This window comes from Tripterygium wilfordii, chromosome 14, assembly GCF_013401445.1.
Source record: "Tripterygium wilfordii isolate XIE 37 chromosome 14, ASM1340144v1, whole genome shotgun sequence".
Lineage (NCBI taxonomy): Eukaryota > Viridiplantae > Streptophyta > Magnoliopsida > Celastrales > Celastraceae > Tripterygium > Tripterygium wilfordii.
The window spans coordinates 13,332,984-13,355,466 of NC_052245.1; the positions used below are offsets into that span (position 1 = coordinate 13,332,984).

General features: G+C 35.2%; 2 protein-coding genes and 1 long non-coding RNA gene across 8 annotated transcripts; 1 reads left to right on the forward strand and 2 right to left on the reverse strand.

The window, feature by feature from the left end:
- On the reverse strand, positions 1-4,691 carry LOC120015610. Of its 4 annotated transcripts, none has more exons than XM_038868104.1 (14): positions 4,187-4,691; positions 3,431-4,104; positions 3,109-3,327; positions 2,633-3,017; positions 2,244-2,322; positions 1,960-2,138; positions 1,719-1,825; positions 1,547-1,628; positions 1,303-1,455; positions 1,116-1,197; positions 956-1,025; positions 679-840; positions 539-599; positions 1-452 (listed from the first exon to the last, which is right to left on the reverse strand). In XM_038868104.1, exons 1-14 carry the CDS (start codon positions 4,302-4,304, stop codon positions 256-258), a joined length of 2,568 nt encoding a protein of 855 aa, XP_038724032.1. In that variant the 5' UTR covers positions 4,305-4,691; the 3' UTR covers positions 1-255. The 4 variants fall into 4 exon arrangements, with proteins under 4 accessions (XP_038724032.1, XP_038724033.1, XP_038724034.1 ...); XM_038868105.1 differs by having other exon boundaries at positions 1,719-1,834; positions 4,226-4,690; XM_038868106.1 differs by having other exon boundaries at positions 1,719-1,834; positions 2,032-2,138; positions 4,187-4,690.
- A 3,265-nt stretch (positions 4,692-7,956) lies between these two features.
- On the reverse strand, positions 7,957-11,064 carry LOC120015620. Of its 3 annotated transcripts, XR_005471797.1 has the most exons (6): positions 10,431-11,064; positions 10,150-10,254; positions 9,936-10,034; positions 8,810-8,969; positions 8,586-8,652; positions 7,957-8,508 (listed from the first exon to the last, which is right to left on the reverse strand). It is a non-coding gene; the product is annotated as an uncharacterized LOC120015620 (long non-coding RNA). The 3 variants fall into 3 exon arrangements; XR_005471798.1 differs by having other exon boundaries at positions 7,957-8,652; positions 10,150-10,201; XR_005471796.1 differs by having other exon boundaries at positions 7,957-8,652.
- Positions 11,065-14,764: 3,700 nt separating this feature from the next.
- On the forward strand, positions 14,765-22,448 carry LOC120014279. Its single transcript, XM_038866193.1, has 10 exons — positions 14,765-14,863; positions 15,110-15,252; positions 15,806-15,886; positions 16,096-16,126; positions 17,145-17,481; positions 20,107-20,494; positions 20,588-20,715; positions 20,824-20,974; positions 21,774-22,158; positions 22,275-22,448. Exons 1-10 carry the CDS (start codon positions 14,765-14,767, stop codon positions 22,413-22,415), a joined length of 1,884 nt encoding a protein of 627 aa, XP_038722121.1. The 3' UTR covers positions 22,416-22,448.
- Positions 22,449-22,483: the final 35 nt, after the last annotated feature.

Sequence of the window (22,483 nt, forward strand, 5' to 3'; positions counted from 1 at the left end):
TTCGACGCCGTCATCGATGAGGTACTTATTTATGATTGATTGTGTACAAGTTTATATCGATCATTACACATACATGTCCATTTTGTAAGTGATCGATAGTCACCTTTACACATGAAAACAAGTTTATATCGATCATTACACATACTTGTCCATTTTGTAAGTGATCGATAGTCACCCTTACATATGAATATTGCATATTTACAGTGAATAACTAACAAAAATAAGAATATTTCCCATCATTGAGGAAGTTGTGAATCAGGCTTGCCCTATTGCATCTTTTTCATTCTTCTGTCCATATGTTGAGTCCGCCAAAATTTTATGACTATAAAAATTCCAATTCTTGTCTGCCCTGGTTATTGCCGGTTGCCCAAATGGATGTTGTCGTACATAGTCTTGTACATTTGGAGCATTGGCTAAATCTTTTAAATACATCCGAAGATCACCATTATCGCCTGTATTTAACCATAGTTGACATTACATTAGTACAATAATAAATAAAGGAATGGAAACATGTATCTTTAGTTAAGCTATAACTTACCTAACGAAAAATCGTTAGCATCCATATGGTTGTACGACTTTGGAAATATAGATGTATGTGCCTAAACCAGAACAAAAGTATAAAACAAATGTTATTCCAGAAATGGAAAGAAACAACCAGGAATGAAGTTTAAAACTTACTGGATTCTTTAGCGCTTTATATGGTGAATCATCAACCAACAAGGTGTTGGTGGCATTGTATTCCTCAAAAGCATTCCACACTACTTTTATCTCTTTTAAAAAGAGTGGTTTATCCTCATTCTTTAATGTTTTCAATCCATTGTCTGTACAATGAGTTTGATCCTGCGTATATTATAGAAATCATAATCTGTAAGCAACATTTCCGGATTATGAATCCTTGTAGTAAAATTATCAATATCGTAGCTAAGTGGCATTGAGAGGGTTAAGAAATGCTTACAAAAATGAAAAGCAACTTCCCTTTAGACTTTTTATCAAAAAGAGCATCGATAACTGACGACAAATTATGCCTATAAGGAATCAATGTGAACAAATGAGAACATACCATTCAAAGACTAGTACAAAGAGAAAGAACAATAATTAATCAAAGTTTGAATCACCATTTTCTACTTGACCAAACTCCTATCTCAAATGTTGCAAAGCAGAATTTGAGAAACTCAGCACAAGAGGGTCTCATGAACACTGAATATGACATTTTAAAATCAAATTAGACTTGATGTATGATAAGAGGAACAAATTCAAACATTTTAGTTAGAAAAAAAATATATCTACAAAATCTGTTTTTACCCATTTTTTGGCCGACTATCTTTATATAGTTTTTCTTCGAAGAATGAGAAACGATGTCAGCAAGAATGCCATTGACATCAAGCACAAGAAGCTTCTTTTTAGAGGAGGCACTTTCAGGGAAATGATACACTGGTGGCAGCAAGTTTTCTTCACCTGAGGAGTAGATTGGTGCCACAGTTGACACATTGAGCAAAATAAACATAAAGCTATATATATAGCAGTATATCACTCTTCTAAAGCGTACCTCCGAGCTGTGAAACTTGAGAGGGGTCTTCTGAAGCTATTTCAGCAGGACCCTCCACTTGTGCCATCGAGTCCATAATCATCTGCTACAAAACTTTGAAATCAGTTGCCAATAATTAAACAACTTCACTATCAACATCATTTATATATGATTCCATCGAAGAAGGAGATGCCTTTTTCCCCTTCTTTTGTCGAGGTGGTGAACTGGGATATGTTGGTCGCTTTTGAATTTCCTTTCTCAGCCTCCTTCCAGTAAATCTACCCCACTGTGGAACTTTACCTAGATTATCTAGTCAGAACAGCAAGAACTTAATTTAATGGGAAATGACAGTTTGTTGGCATATTTACACCAAGCCAAACTTAAAACATGAATAAGAGAAATATTAAATCCCTTTGCTCAGACAGTAAATGTACCTTCACCACCAACCCCATCACCACCAACCTCTACAAATAACATCTTAGCACGAGCACCATCTAGACTAATACCTGTGTCAGGTTGTGTGCTAGTGTGCTGCTCAGTTTCAGCTTCGGCTCTTGCATCCCAATCAGCATTATAGGTCGCATATCTACCGTGACTTTCCGAAACATAGTCCCTAAAATTTCAAGGCGAATGAAATTAGTGGAATAATTTTTAAAAAATAAAAGACTTGCAAATTGACAAGCATATGCCAAACTGAAATTAGAAAAGCACACTTAACATGTTATTGTTATTGTCACTTGGCGAAGGCATGGTCAAGTCATTAGCATTCTCCTCCATGATTGGCTGGTTGTTGAATGCTACAACCAAACGACAAACCATCAAATTTTATTCAAATAGAAGCTGCAAGAGATATTTTAAAACAAACAAACATAATATAGCAAAAGCTCAAGTACTTATCCAATTGCTGCTTCTGATCAAGAGAAAATAAAAAAAAAATAACAGCCCAAAACTCATCAAACAATTTTACCGAAGGCCAAGGCAACTTTTTCAGGGATGATTGCAACATAGAATGCAAAGGCAGGCCTAGCATCAGTAATTTGATTCCAAATTTCTATTTTGTACGTCTAAGAATAACAAACAATAATAATATTTTAAATAGACTAATACCTGTGTCAGGTTGTGCTCTAGTGGGCTGCTCAGGTGGTGTGGTAACGGGGAACAAATGTTGGAGCAACAATGGTGGATCAATGCTGATAAGATTTTCGGCTCTTGCATCCCAATCAGCATTATAGGTCACATATTTGCCGTGACTTTCCCAAACATAGTCCCTTACGCCCTTGCGCTCTTTTACTTTTAGATTAAAACGACCAATCTTCAAATCATTGAATCCATCTTCAGGAAGGCCATACTGCCCGGGCACCAACTGTGGCCGATGAACAGCAGCTTTTTCAAAGCACAAGGTTGTTGTACTTGTCAAAGTCATTTTCAGTTGACTTTGAAACCAACCTGGAACTGCTTCTCTATTCAGCCTTAGATAAGGCTGCCAAATGATCTAAGACACAAAATTGTCATTAAAAACTAATAACAAGTAAAAGTAAAAATGAAACAAATATGTATTACAAGCATGTGTATGTTTTACTTACATCATCTTCGCTTAGTTTTGGAAAAATATCCTCGTTGTAATTCTCGAATCGGATTTTATTTTTCTTCCTTGCAATGGCTTCATGCAAGGTATAGGACCACCCAACAAATAGTGGTGCTTGCATCGGCAGCCAACTATTCAAGTCTTCATCTGTCCCCCCATTCACTGCACCGGTCATCAAAAATCTCAAGGCCTTGGGGATTCTTTCAACTGCAAAATACTACAAATAAACAAAAGTGATGATTAATTTAATAAAACATGCAAAATTAATGATTAATTTAATTACAAATAATAATAAGTTCAATTAAAAAAATAATACTTACGATGAGAGGAGTAACGAAACCAGAAATATTGACTTGCTCTCTGGTCTTGCACTTTTTTAAATGCACATGCAAGTGCGCATAAAGGGCTGCCCCCCATGCATACGAATTAATCTCTTGGATGTCATTGAGGAGAGGCAAATAATAAGCCGGCACATATGACGGTGTTGGTTCAGCAAAAATAGAAACACCAATTGTATACAAAATATATGCCCTAGCATGAATCAGTAACTGATGATCATCTGCATCTGCAGGAACTACCTCAAATCGGGTTTTTAACCATTGGATGGCTATAGTTTTATTTTTTCCGATAAATGCACCATCACTCATACCCAAGTAGGCTTCACACACTGCCTGTGGATCCTTATCCTCCCCCGTTACTGGTTTCCCATCTATGGGAAGACCAGTAATCATCAATATATCTTCTAAACTAAATAATAATTTAAAGTTACCAAAATCAAAAAAATGCATATCAACGTCATATAACCTAAGTAAACTATTAAGCAGAGGAAGATGACATGTCATGGGGAATTTAGCTCCCCTAAATGTACTGAAACAAGTTCGGTCAACTAAGCTTTCAACTCTCTCATCAAGCGTCCACCTAGACAATGAATTCAAATGTTCCTTTGTAGTGTGAACAAGTTTTGTCGCTAGTGCCATTTTTATAGCCAAAGAACCTGAAAATTGAACAAAAAACAAGCTCTTTGAGATATATATCATCTAACCAAATAACCGAACAAAATGACAACCAATTCATACCGGTAGGATGCGGGTTCCCGTAAATTAACAAGCACGCACCTGTCCCAGTCACAAACAGGTAGCAAGTAATCAAAATAGTCCCTGATCTCTCCTTAATCAAAATGGATTCTGGGTTCATTAAGGCATTTCAGCAAACAGATGGTAGGCAAAACAAAAAAGGCTGACTGGTTTTGAGAAGTAACCCTGAACTTCAGTGCTTAATGATGGCAGGGACCAGCGTGGAAAGAGAAGTGGGTTTGAGTTGCAGATTTGTGGTGGTGTGAGAGGTGGAGGGTCCGGGGCAGAAATGCGATATATTACCGGCCTTCGAAGACCAGTCAATTGTAGTGGGGCGGGGAAGGGAATGGAACCATGATGCCGCATTGTCCTCCCTTTTTTTAAAAAACAATTTTATATTTTTATTTTATTTTATTTTTCCTGACTGAAAAAAATAAAGCCTCATGAACTTTTCACGTATTTTTTCCCCTTCTTTTAGTTCCCACTACCCTCTGAATCTGATGTATTATATCCCCATTTATACTAGGATTGCAGAATATGATTGCAAAATATATGGGAGGTATTTAGTTTAATTTGTTTTCAAGAATAATGTGTGATCGAACATAAATTTTTACGTTCCTCTATTTTGTGGAAAAATTCACAAGTTTGTGTCATTCCAGACAGAGGCGGACCTACTTACATATCACTGGGGGCACGGGCCCCCAGTCAATTTTTTTTTATTTTTTATTTTTTTAACTCTAAGTATGTTATATATTTGTAATAAATTCATTATTAGCCCCCAATCATAAACAATTAGCCCCCAATCCATTAAGTCTAACCCAGCCCACTAACTAACACTTACAAATTGTCATGCCCAAACCAATACTCATAAGTGATAAAGCCCATATGCCAAACTCAAGCATTTAAATCCTCTCTATTTCTCAATCTCTAAACCTATTATTATTGTGTATTTCAATTCTTGGGTCCGCGACTGATTGCAGACAAGCCTCCTCCCTTTCAAACAGAAAATAGGGTTAGTTGCTACAAGGTGAAATATCACAAATCGACATAACAAATTCACATGATAAGTTGAAAAAGATCACGTTATGTCAATTCAAAATATAAAAGCCATAACAAACAAACTTTACACACTGAAATCCTTTTTCATCATTGGGATCAAAAACTTTGTCCACTGAACTTAATTATAGATACATTACTATATGGGAATAACCCTAAACTAAGGATGCATTTTTTTACAGTAAGATTAAATTAGATAAAAGTGTAGAAACGATAGATCGCATTCGTTCTAACTCAGAAATGTTGTCAACCTGTGTTTGCAGTACAGCCAGTCCTTCACAGGCGTATATGGGAACAGCCTTTGAAGGATACAAATTTCAAGAAATTATTGGAAGCATTTCAACGTGCATTTTTTTCCCAATTCTGTCTCTATAGTATGAAATCAACTAATTTCTCCGTGAGCTGCATAAAATGAAATGCTTCCTGTGTAGGAACCTTTGCAGGACGTCGTTTGGAGGCCTACCTTTACAGTCAGTCCTTCACAGGACGACCTAGCAAGGCCTACCCTTACAGGACAGCCTGTGTAGGAAAGACTTTAGGGATGAGAACTTCTTCTACAAAATCAAAATGTACGGTATGGAATATATCATGTTATTTATTTATAACAAAAAAAATGTCATGGGAGTTAAAGACCAAATTAAACAACACGCCATATGTCTTTAGGGTTTAGGGGTTTAGGGTTTATCTGGAATGTTTAGCCAAATCAAGGGACATGATTGCGTAAAGACATATGCCAGCGTGGGTAACAACACGTAATCAGCTTAAGCAGAGCTAAAACATCAATTAATCAACTGATTGACTTATGTAAACGTCCCAGATCAGCCCAGACCTAAAGATGCTGATAGAGGTGGCTCTAACACATAGCTCTTGCTCATACGCTGGTCTCGGGAATGCGCTCAGTAATTTTGTTAAGAACATGATTTCTTCGAATCGACGAGTCATTTTTGCCTGTCCTAAGCGGTAGTCACCGAAAGATAATTAGAAAAAGAATTTATCTTGTGAGGAGAAGGAATGCAAGCATGAGACGGTGTGAAAGTGTTGCGCATATATCGTATTAGAGAAACTTTGTTAAAGTTTGTCAGCTAGTGTTTTCTTTGCTGTAAAAACTGACTGACAAGATGGTTTGTCTCTTTGATACGTTCTATAGGTGTGTAGGGTATTTTGTATGGAAGTTACATGAAGTAACCGATGTGAATGAGGTAGCCTACAGATTTGACCTTCTTTAACCAAAACATTTCTTTTATCAATTTAATTTACATAAGGCACGGTTCGCTTTTATCAGTCATGATAACTGGTTATTACCACCAATAGCTAAATATAAACATAATAACAACTTCTTAGTGGTAATCAGCATTGCTGAAAAGTAATATGTCATGAACATGCTTTTCTGTCTGATTGTGAAAATGCCATTCAACTGTCAATGACCAAATGTCAGAAACTATAATTCAAGAGGACGAGAGGTTGATGAAAACTCCATTTTCTTTAAAGGTCACCCCCACTGAAGTACAACATTCGAGTAAGCAACATACAGCAGGACATATAGTCATCAGGTCACCGGTATTCTCCAAACGCAAATACACCTGATTAAGAATGCATGGCCTACATTGATTATATCCACTTACACGCATGATGACCAGGAAAAAGGCAGGTAAATGGTATACTACTGTTATCTTGTACATAATATGGATATTTCAAGAATAACTAGTATTTATTTCTTTTGCTCATTAAGAAAAAACTAGTACTTAATGTATCATCATAAATTCCTAAAATGTCCTTAGCATATTCACCAAAAGATTGAGTGAAACTCTCAAATACCATCCTCACTCTCCTATCTCTACACCCAAAATTACAAGTCCTGCCTGAGCTTTCCAAACAACCAATCCCCTATTTCAGGGGGATCTCTGTTTTAGGTAGGGTCAGGGATCTCTGATTAGTGAAATGAGCCCATCCCTCTGGCCACAGATTAGCTAATTTTCAGACTTATGATTTCGATTGAAAAACAGAAAGTTGCAACTATAAAGAAAAAAATATGATGCACTGAAAGCAAATACTGATCTAGGTCTGAAAAATTGCACAATTAGAATAAATTCAACAAGACATTCCAGATATTAAATTGTGTGGCAACATTAGACTCTATGATTATCACAAATAGAATGCAAGCTATGTCGTCCATGAACTACGAATGCCTTCATGAGTTTTAAGGTTGACAGTGCTTAAGCATGCCTGCTTTTGCTTTTTGCTAGTACAAGTAACCATGATTTCTTACTCACAGTAAACTGAGAAAGGAAAAATTAAGTATAGGTAAACTCCACCTCGATGTTAAGATAAAATAGGGTAGTAATGGAACTATATTGATCTACCAATGCAGGGCCTTACAAAGATTACATCCAATAAATCCACGAAAAAAAAAAAACACTTAACTTGAAGCTTTATATGAGACGAAACAAGAAAACTTGGCGTAAGGACAACATAATGAAGCCTCAATATGACACGTTATTTTATAGCTCACGAAAAACGTGTGATGGAAGTTCCATTTATCATAAAAAGTTTACTAATTCAAAATCCCTTGCCTCTTAAGACTATTTAGACCAACTCGTCTGTTTTACGCCAGAGTAATTAGAAACTCTCCATTCCATAAGAAATCACTTTGAATACCAAAGAGTTTGCCAGAACTTGAACTAAATATGAAATAGAATTATCACCATGATTAAAAAATATTTTTGAAAAAAGCCAATCATTGGTTGGCACTAAATAAATCTAGTTTCAAACCATACAACCCCATATCATAAGAAAAAAATATTGAACAAACCTATTTTTTTGGAACTAAACATTACCTATTTATTTGCACAATAGATAAACTATCAATTGTTGCACAGTAGGACTTGTTCCCGTTGATGCTAGTACTCTTTTTGCAACAGGTTCTCAGGAATGCTCCATGTTCAGTTGTGAAAGAGACTTGAGAGTTGAGATAGTGATGCACAACATTGCTTAAAATAACGGCCAAGATGAACCCTTAAATCATTCCTCCATTGGAGGCTGTCTTCGTGGAAATATCTTGGCATTGAATTAACTCTCCGTTGGATGTAGTAGCATTATTGTTTGCGTCCATTCTCTCGTTCTGTTTTGTTTTTTTTGGTCTTCATTTAGTTTGATCTTTCTTCCTCCATAATGCAGAAGGGAATGTACAATTTTCTTCAGCTATTGTTCTTCAATAGTGGCAGTGATTTTGTGAATGATTGCTTAATATGAGGAGAAAATGGAGGAGCAAGCTGAGGAGATCATTACAACAAAATATATAAAAGCATTAGACGCACGTATAATGCAACTGAGTGATTGAGAATGGTACCATGGTTCTCTTGCTGTCTAGGTTTAGATCCCAGCACAGAGACTCTAATCGATATGCCTGCCAACTCCTGCACCCGACCAAACTAATTAATGAGCAAATTACACATTCTATAAACAAATTTTTTTAAAAAAGGGTTTAGAACATAATGTTATGACAATAGGAGAGTCAAAAATGATATGGCATGACAAATTTCATATGTTATGACAGTAGATAAACCTTTTCACCTTGAAAGCAGCAGCATATGCAGCCTGTAAATTGTATATGCCTTCAAATGGCATGCAGTTAGTAAACAGCTTCCGCAAGACAATCCCAAAGCTATAAACATCAACCTTGTTATTGTGATGCTTCTTCTCTCCCTTAACGCAATGTCACAGTGCTGTATAACTGCAGAGGCACATCCGATTTGTCAGAATAGGTGTTTTAACATTCACAGACTGTAACAATAGGAAACATAGTAATGGACTCAAACTAAAACGAATCTTGACATGCAAGTAAATAACAACCTGCACACTTCATGACCACAGTACATGCAAAGTAGCATAAAGGAACAAAATAGATTGAATTCTCATCACCAAAATAGACATGAACTTTTGAAGCATAAATACTTCATAAATCCTTTTAATTAAGAAAATAATACACAAAAGGATTTTATTTTCCAGTGGTCATGAAGGGTTGCAAAAGGATCATGTATATAAACTGTAACAATTTCAAAACAAAATCTAGGATAAACACCTTTAATTGGTGCATTTAACAAATAAATACTTTTATTTCCCAACAACATGTACAAAGTTAATGATGGTACCACAGGTGGCAGAAGATTTAGACCAAAACTATATCAATAAGCATGTTCGGGAAAAGTTAAGTAGGAATGGCGGGCAAGGGGGAGGGGGTGAGGGAAATAGAGAGCATTAACCTTTATAACCGACATAGAATGGATTCAGCATTGTATTAGTTTTGTTTCAAGAGTTTAATGAAATAGTTTGGAAGGCCATCGACCATGAGCAAACTGTCATGGAGCAATCACAGACATCCATTAGCTCCAGGAGCAACAAAATCATGCACAACCATGAGCAAACTCTGCCAGGAGGCCCATTTGACTAAACTTGTCGGCTCCACTTGATCCTGGCCTTAGACTCGTTAGCTGTTCGATATGGTTGAGGATAGGAAGACGGTGAAGCTTGATTTGAACAGTTTGTGGTATACAATAGGGACGATGCTATTAGCAAAGATATTACTTCGTTTCTTCAAAAGAAAATATTTTAACTTGTTAAAATGACAGAGGGTTTAAGATTGTTTATAGCTTAAGATTGTTCATATCATGAAATCAGTTTCAAAGAAATGTAATCTTACTCGATTTCTGAGCAATTGAAGCAGCTTCAACCACACGACTGTAACCAAAAGGAAGAGGAGAAAGTTCCCCATTCGACTGCCGTTAAACTCCATCTATTACTGCAGTGATCAGATAAATAAATTGAATCAATAGGGAGTCAATGCATGTTAAACAATAATCGCATGCTAAATATATTCAACTTGATAGCATACTAAAAGTGGTGATCGACTTTACCTTGATGAGCTCTATTGTTTGACTGGCAGTGTCTTGACAACAAAATTCCAGACTGAAGAGGACAAAATACATATAGTTGAAAGATTGTTTAGGTTCTTCGACCAACTATAATCAAAATCCCATGTCAAATTTTTGATTAGAGTAAATTTAAAATTTTTAAGCAGAAAGCAAATGCAAAGTAATCGAGGAGATCATAGTAGTTCAATCTAATTTTTGGCTTACCTACAACCCACAAATTAATTGAAGAGGAACTTTTAAAAATCAAATACCAAGAAACTTACCAATCCGAACAGAATCACTGGGATTCTGAAAGGGAAACATAAGCAACCTAATAGTGCTGAGGCAAAACCCCTGATATTGGGAAGAGGGTGCCTGCGGGAACTCCTTCTCATCGACACATCCAATCCCGTCCCTGTCCACGGTTTGAAAGCTTCGAATCACATCTGGGTATGTGCCCGGCGGAAAAGCAGAGTACCCACCATAAATATGATTTGGCACAGGATGAGACCGTCGTTGCCGCTGACCATAAAGGCTTGTACTTGGAGGGGAAGTGCTAAACAATTGGAAAAATGATTTCGGATACGGAAATCATACAATAGTAAAGAGGGCAAAGTTTCCTTTTCCCTACCTTGTTATTCCCTCTCTTTCTTCGTTGATTGTAGCCGAAGCCTCCAGCGGGATTGTCAGCAAAATGGATGGACTGGTAGGAGGAAAATGAAACGTTCGAGAGAGGATGAAATTAAAAAATTAATCCAGTATCCGCATGTTCTGAATTTGCTGAAGAAATATTCGTTACATGCATCCGAGTATGTTCTTGACAGAGGAGGGTAAACAGGTGCACGCACTGAAGAATCGTCTTGGAAAATTATGATCTGAATCGTCGTGAAACATTCAACGCACCTCGAATTCATCCCACAAAACTTTTTTTTTTCTTCTGAGATTATCCCACGTGTCATCCGACAATAAAACATTCTTGTGCTCTCCGTCTTATATAATAGAATATGATATGATATGATATGATATGATAGCTAAATATAAACATAATAACAACTTCTTAGTGGTAATCACTAGTTATTCGTTGTAGTAACTAGTTCTTAGTGGTAATCAATACTTATTATTGGTAACCACTACTTATTAGGGGTAATCAATAGTGATTAGAGGTAATGATTAGTTATTAGTAGTAATCAATTGTTATTATAGATAATCACCGGTTCTTAGTGGTAATAACTAGTTATAAGTTGTAGTAACCAGGTCTTAGTGGTAATCACTACTTAATTCTTATAGATAATCACTAGTTCTTAGTGGTAATAACTAGTTATTAGTTGTAACAACCAGATATTAGTGGTAATAACTAACTAGTGATTATAGATCATTAATTATTATAGATAATCACCGGTTCTTACTGGTAATATCTAGTCACTAGATGTAGTCACCAGATATTACCACTAATAACTAAGTATGACAACTAATTACTAGTGATTAACACTAATAACTAGTGATTACCTAAACCCTAAAAACCAAAAAACCCTCAACCCTAAACTACTAATAACAAGGTATTACCACTAATATGTAATTACCTGTAATAAAACAAGAAAACTAGGAAGTTCTTCAAGCCAAACTCTGAACCCATCCGAAAACTCCAGCGATCGTCGAGCAAGATAGTGAGCTGCCCGGTTACATTTCCTTGAAGCATAGTGATAATTCACCAGGCCTAAAGAGGCAGCCACCTCTCTGATAGAATCTAGAAACTGACAAAAAGAGGCCAGCTGGTAATCATTGGAATTTGAGGCAGCAATCACGATGGACGAGTCCGTCTCCACTTCAATATTATGAAAACCACACTCCCTACAAATTTGTAATCCCTTTAAGATTAACAGAACCTCAGCCATAATCGGTTCGAAGGCACCATGAATAAACTCAGAGAAAGACAGAACCACTTGAACATCTTTATCCCTCAACACAGCACCCACAAAAACAGCCCCCGCCGCTTGAAACACTAAACCCTAAATCTTCTCATCCCTAAATTCTCATCCCTAATCCCTAAATACCATTCAACCTAAACCACAAAATTCTCATCCCTAAACCCAAAATATAATTCAACCTATTAGACATATTTTTCCTTAGGCACCTGTAAAACATAACATATTTGTCACCCTATCCTACCGGTAGGTTACGCCCAGTGAGGGTGTATTATATTTTTATATATTGTATGATAACTGAAGTGCCACTGTCATTTGAAGGATATTCACGTTCGAATCACATACAATTATGGCTTTTAAGAAAATATAATTGCCTAGTTTTTGATAAAGATTGTGTTTTACAAGGTTGACACCTGTTTTGAAAAATTAGACATATTTTTCAACCTATCCAATCGGTAGGTTATGCTTTTAAATGTATCGAAGAGACCAACCATCTTGTCTGCAGAAAGTCTCAAAAGTCTCAATACTGCAATACAGCCGAGCTCCAACCCACTCTGCCCCAACCAACCCAGGTAGCATTAAAATTTCTTCTTTGAATTGTTTTTCTCGAGACTCCCCAATATATATCTTTTAAGAGATCTCTTCAACGTCGGAAGTACAAGGTATGAAAACTTAGACATATTTTTCAACCTATCCTGTCGGTAGGTTATGATTTTAACTTTATCCTACCGGTAGGATACATTAAGTATCCTATCTCTTATCATAAATAGTCTCCTACCGCTAGGTTATGAATTTAGAGGTATCCTACCGGTAGGGTACGCCCAGTGATGGTGTATCCTATTTTTATAATACCGTATGATAATAACTAAAGTGTCACGGTCATTTGAAGGATATTCACGTTCGAATCACATACAATTATGGCTTTTGAAAAGGCTCAGGAAAAATCACCCCGACTTACTATGGGTGATGGCCCTGTTGCTAGGTTATCATGCCTTTAGAGAGAAGGATAAAATCGAAAAAAACGTCGTGAAATTCTGATCTTTATTATCTTGTAGTAGAATATCTATGAAAACCCACTTACCTAAATTAGTAGATTCTAAATTTGGAAATTATTTTGCATAGTCTGAGATAAGAAGGTAGTGCTAGTGCTATTTCAAGGCCCTATTAAGAATACTTCTGAAATGTGGAATTTGTTGTTGGTTGAACTTAAATATAGTTTATTTGCGGTGCTGGACATGAAAAGGCTTTATGGTTTTGTAAAGGATTTGGATCTTTTAATATGTAGGATCTTATGTTTTTCTTTTTTCTAAAGTTCTGGATTTTTTATTTTTTATTTTGTGTGTTTGATGTAAATTTGTATTGTTGTCTTGTCCTCTGATGAACTGCATCTGAATAGTGTCTCAATTGGGTCGAAGTCTATGTTCAGTTAAAAACATAATATGATGTACAAAATTTTGATGAGTTTGACTGCATAGCATGGAGATCTTCCATTTCCAACACACATTAAAACAAACAAAATATGACCATTAGAGAGAGATCAAAAGATAAAGATGACATAATACAAAAAATGCTTTCTATTTAAACATTGAATCGATTTTCCAATTATCATATACATAGTATGATTACTGAATAAGAGAATGATTTTGATGCAGCCACATCAGCTTTTGAGAAAACTCTATGATTGCCATGTGGATTAATGGAAAAAATTAATTTTTATTTATTCAAGTTATACACAAACACACAAATAACATGTATTAATTATTGATTTAATTAGAACAAATTAAATCATGCATAACCATTACAGAATGATTCCAATTTAACATAGTATGATTACTGAATAAGAGAATGATTTTGATGCAGCCACATCAGCTTTTGGGAAAACTCTATGATTGCCATGTGGATTAATGGAAAAAATTAATTTTTATTTATTCAAGTTATACACAAACACACAAATAACATGTATTAATTATTGATTTAATTAGAACAAATTAAATCATGCATAACCATTACAGAATGATTCCAATTTAACGTTTTCTTTCCTATTTCAATTTATCAATTGATTTGTGTCATTAAAGTATCATGCATAACCTTTAGAGAATGATTCCAATTTAACAATTTCTTTCCTATTTCAATTTATCAATTGATTTGTGTCATTAAAGTTGATTTTGTTTTCCTTTCACACGTAATTGCTAAATGGCAACCATATAATTTAATCCATTAATTGGGCAATTATTCCATACACAACCTCACTCATTTCATTAATGTTGATTTTATTTTCCTTTAATACTTAATTGCTAAATGGTTACCATATAATTAAATCCATTAATTGGGTCATTATTCCATTCACATTCTGACTCATGTCTTCCATGTTTTCATAAAATACGTTTATCAAAACATAAAATAAGTTTTATTTGATGTCTTCCATGTTTTCGGCTATTTGATTCATGTCTTCTATGTTTGATAGACCAACCCCATTTGTAACTGTTAATTCTCAAAAGTAGTGCAGCTAGGAAGAAATGCAAGAGAAGGTCTCCCATTAAATTCTCAGAGGTTCATTATTTCTATTTGTTTCAATTTATGATGTTTAATACAAAATATTTATTAATTGTGATGATTGTTTAACCTATATAAATTAATAAATCTTTGTGTTCTTTTCAACTTTCAAAACACCTGAACGTATCCTTGATGGTTCAAGGATGAATTGGGAGGTGATTGCCCGCATCAGCGGGCTATGGGATTCTAAGAATGTCAACAATGACATCCTGAGTGTGGATATGCTTCTTTTGGATGTAGAGGTGATGTTAGATTATTCTATTTTTTACTATTTGGTTCGCATGTTTCTTATTGTTTATATGATTTAACTCAATTAATTTTGTAGTAGGTATATTTTCAATTAATATTATATAATTAATATTTTTTTCATATCACATAACCCAGCACATTTGCTCCACTTGTGTCAACAAGAAGTTTCAGTAGGTATTGTTTAACATCTTAATCATAACACTCTTTCTTTCATTGTGCTCTACATAACCATGATTTAGAATATGTTTAAGGAGGAAAAGATTGTCCCTTCAGAGGTAACTAAAAGTTTCGCCAAGAACCAATGTAAGAAAATAGCAGTAGAAAATTCCTTATTGACGGTGTCTCCCATGATGAGGAGAATCGTGCGGCGTATAAAGCTGTTGTAACTCTTAAGCCTTCTATGCTAACCCAATTTTATTTACTGTGTAAAAACCTTCATTCAACTTTCAAGATAAAGCTCCTTATGTAGGGAACACAAAGAAGGGGAAAATGTGATTATAATAAAAATGTGGAAGGTTACAATGAGAAACATGTACCTATTGAAATTGAAGCAATCTTTGCAATCATAGATGTTTACTGTGAATTTCTTTTTGGATTACAACTTTTAATTCTTTTAATAATAGTAGGGCATCCATGTGGAAGAGGAAGAATAATCTGATGAGAAGTCCAGTTTTGAAGTGAATCATGATAAGGAATATGAAAGGAAAACTGGAGAGCTTTGTTTATTCAATGACTTGCAATGATTTTTCTTTTCATCACCCATGCCTCTCTTTTTAATAATACGAAATTAAATCATAAACTGAACGTGATTTCCCCTCATCTGTTTCATATAATCCAAAAAGATACCCAAAAATTGATTATGTTTGCAGAGTTGCATTGCGTTTCATTTCTTGATTTATTTATTAATTTTTTTCCCTCCTTTTCATTGGTTGTAGGTATATTTTGTGGTGGTGTTGTGAGGAGGAGTTGTTGGTAGTTGGTTTAACTCAGTTGTGGCAAAGACGGAAAATAAAGTGGTAGTTCTTCAGCTTTGACACAAGAAAAAGATTTGTATCTGCTATGCAATATTCATTTTGTAAAGGTAAAAGTGTTCCAGAATTGGAAAAAGAGATGATGTGTAAAATGTCCAAGTTTAAAGCTCGAACATAAAACAAGAAAGTGATACCTCTTGTCTTTTAGCTCTTCGATTTGCTTTACAAGGCTCTCTGTATTTTTTCCTTTATAGTTGCTTGGGTCTTTGTTCTTACTGCTTACAAGTGTTGTATTCAATGCATTAAATATCAATTTAAAAGAAAAAGAAAATGATCTCTTATAATTCCAATTGTCGTATTCAATGCATTAAATATCAATTTAAAAAAAAAGGAAAATGATCTCTTATAATTTTACAATTCGAAACGGTGCTTTCAAATCTATGGATTAAATATCAATTAAAAAGATAACAGGAAAAAAAAGAGAGCGAAAGAAATGACCCTTATCATCCTACAATTCCAAATGGTGTTTTTAAATCTATGGTTAAATATCAATTAAAAAGAGAAAAGAAAAAAGGAAAAGAAAATGACTCTTACAATCTTGGATTATTTATTGTATTAAATATCAATTAAAAAGAAAAATTTATTCACAATGAGGACCGGAGTTGGAAGACCGTCACCAAAATTTTAAACCAAAACAATCAGTAGAACAATATTTCCTTGTGTGAAAAATGAAATTTGAAATTTCTAACAAAGTAATCTAATTACAATTTAGATGCTTTTCATGGTTACAATTACTAAAAAATGAAACAATTTCTAAAAAAAACAAAATTATCACGATTGCATATGCTTCCATCCACAATCTAAAAATGTCCAAATAAAAAGAAGGAAATTAAAAATAAACACTATATTTATGTAGTAATATAATTACAAAAAAAAAACCCGCTTCCATCAATAACCTAAATTTGATAAAATTTACAATCAGATATTGAAAAACAAACACAACAATTATGCTACATTATAATTAAAAAGTAAAATTATATACCGCGCAAAGCGCGGGCATACCACCTAGTTCATTCGTAAGATCGTTTGTTCTTTCATACGAATGAGGGATTGTGATCTTCATTGGTGCCAGTGTTGCAAAAATCGGGCTAGTCGGGACTTACTGCTTCGATTAGAGGGTAATCGAGCCACTTAATCGGTATCGGATTAAATCGGGCATAGTCCGCCTAAGCCTTTTTTGGGCGTGGACCTTTTTTTTGACTGGGCCTTTTATTTTGCCCCATTTTTCTTTCTTTTGGCCCAGTTTCTCATTCAAGTCCAAGTCATAACAGCCCAAAAACTCTCTCTTCTAGTCTTCTACGTGACTTCAGCTTTCAATCGCCGATCGCTTGAAACCGTAAAATTCGCATATGTATGTCCTTCGCTTGTTGCTGCAACCGATTGCTTTGGGGAGTACAAAAAGACTGAGGCGCTGGTGATTTCGACTCGGTTCTTTGCTATTCTGAGTATTCTCTGCTATTCGATTGTTCTATTCTTTGCTGTCGCTTGTTCTACTCTGTGCTGGAGCTATTCTGTATTCTCTTCATTGGTTCTAGAGGTGTTCCTGTTCGTTGCTTGTTCTAGTCTGCTGGTCGACTCAGGTTCTGTATTCTATCTGCTATTCTTGTCAGTTGTACCCTCTCGTGTTCTGTACTCTGTCTGCTAGTCTCTGCTGTTGTGTTCTTCGATTCTTCTGCTAGTGGTGTTCCTTTTCATTTATCTTGTGTTTTACACACACATATATGATATGTATTGCATATATATATATATATATTTAATTAAAAAAACTCAAAACGATTAATCCAATTAATCTCTAGTCCCCACGAACCGCCTAGCGGCCGACTAGCGATTTTTGCAACCATGGTTGGTGCCTGGTTTGTTTCTTTGTTTGATTTTTGTTTCTGTTGTTACTGAGATATGCATTGCTAGTTGAGGCAAGTCTGTGCTGGGTGACGGTGGGAGGCTTGTCCCTGAGGCAAGTCTTATTTCCTGTGTATTAATTGTGATTACTTTGGAGCTTCCTGCACTCCAGGAATCTGTGGTCAATTTTTCTGTTTGTATTTTCTTAAATGCTGCGGTGATTGATGATGCCTTTTTTTAAGTCTCATTTATTTCTGTCAATTGGCTGTTGGGAGAGTTTCGCGCAGTAGGAACTAGGAATATGTGAATTCCAGTGGTATCAGAATTGAAGTGGCAATCCTAAATACAGAAGTAGTAGAAGTAGAGTTAATTAAAAAAGTAGATTTGGTTAGCAAAAGAAAAATAGCAAACCTCAATATAAGCTTCAAAACTGGCAGCAGAGACATGACTTGCCATTTGTCGAATAAAAATATCAGCAACTCACTCATCTATAGTAATCAAGCATCACTCAATAGGGGCTGGTGTTGGCTTAATTCTTAAGTGATTACTAAATATGTGAAGGCCTGGATTACTCCATGTCTCCAGTCCTTGATGTGTAAGAGTTTACTTCTTATTCTGACAAACCTACACCTTCACATTTCGACTTGCTCAAGTATGGAGTGTCTCAAATAGTTTTTCTACACTACCAGTTAATGAAAATTTCTTGAGCCTTTTGGTTTCCACCAACTAATTAGAGTTCTCTGGACTAAACTAGTTAAAATACTAATATAATTTCAGCATTAATTTATTCTATTTAGTCAGTTGCTCTGCAATTACCTGAACTTGGGGACTTGCTTGGGCTGCAGCCTCCCTCTTGTTGGCTAAGGGTTTAGGGAGATAAAGATATAGAAGAGTTAGGGGCTTAGGGCAATAATCTTGGTCCTTTATTTAGGCTTTATGAAGTCTTCTATTATCCTTTCTTTGCGTAATGCTTCTTAATATATGCTGTTTTGTTGTGGGAAAAGAGAAATAAAAATAATTATGAAGAGCCTCTTTGCATGCATATCCTTGTGATTGTTTTGTTTTGTTTTTCTTTTTTCCTTTATTTTTTCTTACAAAAAGAATTATGAAGAGCCTCCTCTGCATATCCTTGTGATTGTTTTCTTCTTTTTCTTTTCTAGTTTTTCTTATAGCTGGCTGCATTTCATCATTATTTGTTGCATTGGGAGGTCAGGTGATATATCTATTGCTTCCCTGCAATTAAATTCTGGTCTGTACCTTTCTTATGCACACAAACACAACAATTTACAGTTCTTTTTCAATGTTAGATGGATATTGATGAAGAGTGGGATGAAGTCATTGATTTTCACCTGTAGAGGAGATTGAAAAAGAGAGCATAATAACAATGATGTAATATAAAAGCATGGGAAATTAGAAAATTATACTAATTTCCTTTCCTTTCCTTTCCTTTCCTTTACTTTATAATTGTTATCCAAACAAAGGAAATAACAAATCCACTCCTCTCCTTTTTTATCTATCCAAACATGGGAAAGAGAAAAGTAGTCTCCCTTCCCTTCCTTTCCCCCTAAATCCCTTAATCCAAACACACTCTTAAAGAGTACTTTTACAAAGCTTCCTACTTTGAAAGACCTCCACCCCCGCGTTCGTCCTCACCCCGTCTATTCGGATCAGTGGCTAGTTATAATTTGCATTTCCCTCTCTCCCTTCTTAGATTTTGAGGTAATGCGGTTTTGCTAATCAATTTTCACTTCTTCTCTTTTAGGTCAGTTTGCATTTTAGGGTTTTTTTTTTTTTTTGGGGGGGGGGGGGGGCGCGCGGTTCTTAATAATTATTTCTATTTTGTGCCTTTGGTTCTTGAATTTCGATATTTTGTTATGTCGTTTGATTTGGATTATTGATTATGTCAACTGCCCTCATTTAAAACTCTTTTTTGAAAGGGTAACGCCACCAAGAAGAATTCATTATAAATTTGCAATTGCATATTGGCATTGTAATACAGATATTTTGGTGCTTTCGAGTGCGAAATTTTTAGCATTTCTTTTGAAACTCACTCATATGTGTATCGCAAGGCCTTAAAGCAATTTTTCGTAAAATCAACTCTTGGCTACCCTATTATGAAGCTGTCTGTCAACATTTTACAATCACTGCTATATGTTGTGTTTTTATTGAGGCTTTTACTGTCAGTTTACCATACTTTAAAACTCAAGCCGTGTATCTTGTTTGGTGTCGTGGTTGTACTTCTCTTTTTCTGCTCTTTAGCAATCTCTACTTATTATGCTTATGCTCAGTGGTCGCTCTTTTTCACACATGGAATAAGAACTGACCCATTTGTTTGTTTATATGATGGCTTTTGGCGTGGTCGTAAGGTTGGATGGCTCAGTTTAGCGTACAACTTGACTTTCCGTCTGAGAATTTTAATGCCGCTACGAAAGATAAGATTAGGAAACATATATATAACTTGCAACAACACACGGCAAACAGGGTGTTCCATATTCAAAGGTTTACAACAAAGAACGATGCAGATATGATACGCAGTGTGGTGGAAACAAAACTTGGCGAGCTGGCACCGGAGATTCTACCACCTGTAGAAGGGGCTAATATAACTTTTGGAAGTATGAATGTTGAAGCGATCAACTATTGGTATCTTGTTATTGTTGCACCGACATCTTGTAAAAAACTGGATGATTTAGAACTCTTTGAGAAATATCAAGATATGCCTATATTCGTAAGCAGTGGATACCAAGATTGCATAATGTTAGTAAAAATTTAATACTTGTTATTGATTATTGTCTTCAGTCTTTTTAAGTTATAATATAAATTTTTTTTCCACTTATTTGCTGAATATAGGGATATAATTACTGCCGTTTCACTGTTGATGAAGACACCAGTACGTTGCCGCCTAAAACGTGAAAAGATTGTTATGTACAGTGAAGATGATTTATGTGCTGCCAAGTTCGTAGCATTCGATTTGCAAGGTGAACTATGTATTTTTTATTTTTTGTATGCAGTTAGTTATCTCCTTGATAGATAATCTTTAAACATAATGGTCGTAGATTTTAAATAATGTTGGTTGATTGTTGCAGATGACGAGAATTGTGAGGACAAAGATGATGTGTGCAGCAATTTGAAGAATCTTTTCAATGATATTAATGTCAACTCCGACATTTCTGGTTCTCTGAGTCGGGAGTTTGCCGCATTTTTTGATTTTCTAGAAGGAAAGAGCTTTAATATGGAGTAAGTTGTTTTTTTTTTTTTAATACATGTGAATTGTATAAAGTAAGTCTTTTTAAAACTCTTTTTGGTTCCTGTGATTGCTAGACTAGGTTTTCTTCTGGAAACTAATTAATTTACTGTATAGTCTAGGATTAGAATAGAATTCAACAAACAAGATTCTAAATTATTCTAACAGAGAATATTCAAATAATGTTCACACAATTTGATCAAACAAGCAAGCATAGGAAGTGCAGAGCAATAACAGATAATAAACACAATCAAACAATGTAAAGACTGTAACAAGTAAGGGTAGAGAGAGTGCAAACGATTTTAGAGTGGTTCAGCCAGAAATGGACCTACTCCACTACTCAAGGCTCCTCCTTGAGATTTGAAAATCCACCATGACAGCTTGTTGATGCAGAGACAACAAGCCCACCTCTTTACACAGCTGGTTTTGGCTCAAGTACCAGCCACACTTTTACAAATATGTATTTTTGATATGGCTAGAGGTTTAGAAACTAAATTTTGAGTGTAAAGAACCTCTAACAAAGAGTAGGAAATAGTAGGCTACAGATATGAATAATAAGAATTGGTTGGAAGCTCGTATGAAGTTTTTTGTGTATTTTTAGGCAGCCCTTGAGAAGATTATATAGGACTAGGGTTTATCTCCATTCCCTTCCTATCATTTCTTCTTTCCTTTCTTGTCTTCAAGGAATCATTTCTTCGTTTGATAACTGTTTTTTTTTTCCTTTGTTTGTGAACTTTCTAATTGCTAAACTAGTTTTCTATTTGTAATAATTTATTTTTAATTTGAATGTAGGAATCTTGGGAATGTAAGGAATAACGTTATATTCTGGTCAAAAGAAAAACGACGCAATTTTATGACTTATCTTTGTGATTACATCACCTGTCTTGATTGTACCACCTCTCAATATGAAAATATATTTTCGAAAGAGACTGAAGATGCTTTTGGATACAATCGGGATTGGAAGGCGCGATTTCTTAATCATCCTGAAATGTGTAAGGTGCACAAGGCACTTGAAGATTCTTATGTTGCTGAGAATTTCTCCTATTCGGGATTGCGAGGGGTTTATGAACATGGTTACGAGAGCGATGATCTTATGATGAAACGATGTCTCATACGGATTAGGGACCTATACGAGCATCGTTTGCAATTGAAACTATTATACTTGCATAATATCCAGGTACTTACTAGTTTTTGTTAAAAAATTTAATGCCACTTCATTTTAGTTGAGTTATTTTTGAGGCTTACACTTCCCGTTCTTTGATGGGAAACTCATGTTGTTTATTTTCTCTGCAGTTGAACAACATTGATCTTTACACGGATGCAGATCTTGTGGGTATAATCCACTTTTTATTTCCACTCCACATTGATTCGTTCGCTAGAGCTATAAGGGCAATGAATTGGCAAACTTGGATGATGCCATTTGAAATTCCATAGAGAATGTCTTTACAACGATGCTAAACAAAGCTTTGCCCATTCATGTTCCCATTTCTTCTCCCTTCCTT